The sequence below is a fragment of the Petaurus breviceps genome, unplaced genomic scaffold (genome assembly GCF_028583685.1).
Source record: "Petaurus breviceps papuanus isolate PSGF00001 unplaced genomic scaffold, PetGlider_PUasm1.0 90895, whole genome shotgun sequence".
NCBI classification, from domain to species: domain Eukaryota; kingdom Metazoa; phylum Chordata; class Mammalia; order Diprotodontia; family Petauridae; genus Petaurus; species Petaurus breviceps.
The window spans coordinates 28,559,591-28,563,381 of record NW_027187372.1 but is presented as its reverse complement, the minus strand read 5'-3'; the positions used below and the strand labels follow the sequence as shown (position 1 = coordinate 28,563,381).

Here is a 3,791-nt window from a genome sequence, read left to right as displayed (position 1 = left end):
GAAAAGGGGGTCGGGTCAGACTCAAGGAAGAACTTTCTGGCAATGAAGTTTTATGAGTCGTGTCATAAAACTAAAGAGTTGAGGGAGATTTTAGGAATTGTCTTGTTCAATTCTATATTTCAAATGAGGAAACTGAGGCTCAGAAAGGCCAGGTGACATGCAAGTTTTTAAGAGAGACAAAGAGCTCACAGAATCTCCCTCCTTAGGCTGGTCCTTTACAGTCAGGACAGAATCGCAGGAGATTGGGATGTTTACATGAGCTTCTGTTGGAGAACAGAGGTGTGGGTGAGATGACCTTTCAAGGTCCCTTCCAAGCAAAGCCCACTCCCTCTGCTCTCCCTCTTGCTGCTTCAGGGACCCAGGGGGGCCAGGCTGCCTGGCTAGTCATAATTGAAAGGAGCAGATGAGGAAAGAATGCTGTGCAGCCTCCCGCCTCCCCTGCCCCACAGGGGCTTCAGAGAAACGAAAACTAATCAAATTACACCCAACGGCCTCCCTCCCCGTGCACAGGAGCCACTGGACTTGCTTGGGGCAGGCTGGCCTGGGGTAGGGGACAGGGGGGGCCGAAAGCAGGGGGGGGAGAAGGGGGAATCACATCTAATCCACTGTAAATGTCTTGATGTGCAGCAACAGCTTAGAGGGAAGCTCAGGTTTCCAAGGGGTCGGCTATATTTATCTCTGATTCCATGCCAGCAGGAAGGGTTTAAATGGCACCCGGCAGTTGGCGTGAGGGGTTTGAGGGGTTGCAGGAGGCCGGGGGCTGGTGGCAGGAGCAAACATCTCCCGACCCCATGGAGCTCTACGAGACTTCTCCCTACTTCTACCCCGAGCCCCGCTTCTATGAGACTGAAAACTACCTACCTGTCCGGCTCCCAGGCTTCGAGCCCCCAAGCTATGAGAGGGCTGACCTTGGCCTGGGCCCTGACTGCAGGGTGCCACTGGAGGAGAAGGGCTCTGGGACCACCGAACACTGCCCTGGCCAGTGCTTGCCCTGGGCCTGTAAGGTGTGCAAGCGGAAGACGGTGTCCGTGGACCGAAGGCGGGCAGCCACCCTGAGGGAGAAGCGACGGCTCAAAAAGGTCAATGAGGCCTTTGAGGCCCTGAAGAGGAGCACCCTGCTCAACCCCAACCAGCGGCTGCCCAAGGTAGAGATCCTGCGCAGCGCCATCCAATATATCGAGCGTCTCCAGACGCTGCTCAGCTCCCTCAACCAGGAGGAGCGGGACCTGGCCTGCTACCGCACTGCAGGGCCCCAGCCAGGGGTAAGTGGCAGCCTCCCCTCCCGTGGCAGGACCTTGGATGCATGCGGGTGGATTTGGTTTCCAAAAGCAGGGGTGGGGCATTTTGCAATGGGAGGGAGGGAAGTCTGGTAGCAAGGATAGGAAGGAAGATGCTTGAGAGGAACCATCGAGGTGCTGGATGCATTCCCCTCTCCACTTCCATTCTCAGTCAGAGTGGGTTGGGGAGGGGGTGCTAAAGTGGTTCAAGAGGCCCCCACTGGGCAGGTCTGGAGTTGGGGGAAAAAATAATTAGATGGTGTGACCTTGGGTCTAGGTGCGTCAGCCCCAGACCAGGGTTAAAGGCAGTAAGGCATTCTAGATTGGTGTGAGGAAAAACTTTGGCAGAGACAAGACTGAAAGGGTGGCTGGGACTGGGAACTCAGCTTGCCTGATGGAGATGGAGCCGAGCATATTGGTTTGAGCATTTAAGAGGGGATTCTGATGTCAGGAATATGTGACAAGCCCATGGGGCTCAAGACTGCTCTGCCCCAGTCCAGACAGTGAGGAGTAGCAGGAAATTACTGCTGAGCAGAGAGAAAACTCCCCCAGTTTCCCAGGATGGGGGGAGGTCCCATTTTGCAGGACAGGAAGAGGAAGGTCTCTCTCCCCATGGCAAATTCCTGCTCTCTAGGGGAGTCAGAAACACAGGGAAGTCGACTGGGATCAGCACATTGACACCAAAGCTGTAAGATCAGAGTGATGGGAACCATGGGAAGGGTGCTGACTAGAGACGACAACAGTGAGAATTCCAGTGTCCTGGGCTCCCAGACAGGCAGAGGTCATGCAGGCAGAGGTTAGGGGAGCCCAAACTCATCACTGGACCTGAGAGAGTGAATTGGGCTTGGGAGATCCTTAGAGTCAAACTTAGGTAGTGGTAGTGTCTTCTAAAGATGGGATTCTGTAGCCAGAGCCACGGACACTGGGGTTTTAGTTCTGATTCTTCTGGGGCAGTTAAAAGGAAGAAGTCCTCACTGTGCCCCCCACCCTAACAGGTGCCCAGTGAATGCAGCTCCCATAGTGCCTCCTGCAGTCCTGAATGGGGTACTACACTGGAGTTCAGCAGTAACCCTGGGGGTAAGTTCTGAGTTACCCAATCTCACCCAAAAGCCCTTGTTCGCCCCCCTTCTAGAGCCTGCAGTTTCCATCACACTTTTTGTATCTCAACCCTATTTCCTCTGCTCCTCTGATTCCAATCATCCCTGCTCCCAGACTGGTCAGAGGAGAGATTTGTGTCCTTCTATTCCCCCTCCTCCTCTCTTATCTCAAAAATGTACTTACTTGGTCCCTGGGAATTGCTAAATCAAGCCTGACGACTGCATCTTCACGTATACACACATTCACATTAACACACGGACATTGCACATTTAGGACAAGGACTACTGGGGTCTACTTATACTCCTCTCCAACATTCTATCTTATTATGCCCCTACTCCCCTTATCTGGGCTCCAAGTCCCACTCTGCCCCCAGCCTAGAACTAATACTGTACCTTCTCCCCACCCCAGACCATCTGCTCCCAGATGATGCCTCCGATGCCCACAACCTGCACTCCCTCACGTCCATTGTGGACAGCATCACAGTGGAAGATGTTTCTGCAGCCTTCCCAGATGAAGCCATACCAAACTGAGGCTGGCTATGAGGTGGGGGAGGCTCTCCCAGGAGGCTGGGGCCACGAATACCACTGCCTCCAAAGCAGGGATGTCACAGCCTCAGATGTCCCAATGCCAGGAAGTCACCCACCAGAGCTACCAAGTCTCACAGACTTTCCCATATCTCTAAGAGGCTGGGTCACAGCCTTTAGAGAAAGGTTGTCTTACCTATTCAGCTGGGTTTTTGTCAGCTCCCTTCTCTCCAGGGAGAGAAATCAGGGAATACTGGGTGGCCCCTCCTGCATGTCAACCTGGGTCAGCAGCTGCCCCTTTCCAAAATGCCCCTCTGTCTTAACCCCCGCCCCCCCAAAAAAACCATTGTGAGTGATGGGGATAGGAGTATGGGCAGTGTGGCCCATATTCTCTCATCCATCTCTTCCTGATTCCAGTGGCTGGGCTGGGCCCGCCCTAAATAGGGGAAATGCTCTCTTCAGGGATGCCTGGGGGCCAAGCTATTATTGGGATCCTCCCAGTGTCTTTTGTTTTGCTTTGTTTTGTTTTTATAAAGTGGACATTTGACCAATGTCTCCTTGTGCCAGTCAGGGGCTCCTGGGAGTAAGGTTACAGGAGGCTGGGGGAGGGGGAAATGGAAGTGGGGATCTTGAGGGTTGTTGGTTTCTTTTTTTTTTTTTACTAAGCATTGTGTGGTTTTGCCATTGTTTTGTAATTTTTTGCTAACTTATTTAGATTTCCCTTTTTTAAAAAATAAAAATGAATAAAAATCTAGGTGTCTGAAGAACACAACCATGGGAAGGAGTGAAGAGGGTACCAATAGCCCCCATTCCCTTTCCCCTTTCCGTTCAGAAAACTGGCCACATCCCCATGGGTAGGGTTTCCAGCAATAGGATAGGGAAGGAATTTGGG

At 52.7% G+C, this 3,791-nt stretch overlaps 1 protein-coding gene across 1 annotated transcript; it reads left to right on the top strand.

The window, feature by feature from the left end:
• Positions 1 to 678: 678 nt before the first annotated feature.
• On the top strand, positions 679 to 3,651 carry MYOG (myogenin). The gene is made up of 3 exons (XM_069074603.1): positions 679 to 1,262; positions 2,273 to 2,354; positions 2,784 to 3,651. Exons 1-3 carry the CDS (start codon positions 708 to 710, stop codon positions 2,903 to 2,905), a joined length of 759 nt encoding a protein of 252 aa, XP_068930704.1. The 5' UTR covers positions 679 to 707; the 3' UTR covers positions 2,906 to 3,651.
• Positions 3,652 to 3,791: the final 140 nt, after the last annotated feature.

Coding starts and splice junctions, on each gene's coding strand:
- MYOG (XM_069074603.1), top strand. CDS start 708: ATGGCACCCGGCAGTTGGCGTGAGGGGTTTGAGGGGTTGCAGGAGGCC. Junction 1,263..2,272: donor CTGCAGGGCCCCAGCCAGGG/GTAAGTGGCAGC, acceptor CCACCCTAACAG/GTGCCCAGTGAATGCAGCTC. Junction 2,355..2,783: donor GTTCAGCAGTAACCCTGGGG/GTAAGTTCTGAG, acceptor TCCCCACCCCAG/ACCATCTGCTCCCAGATGAT.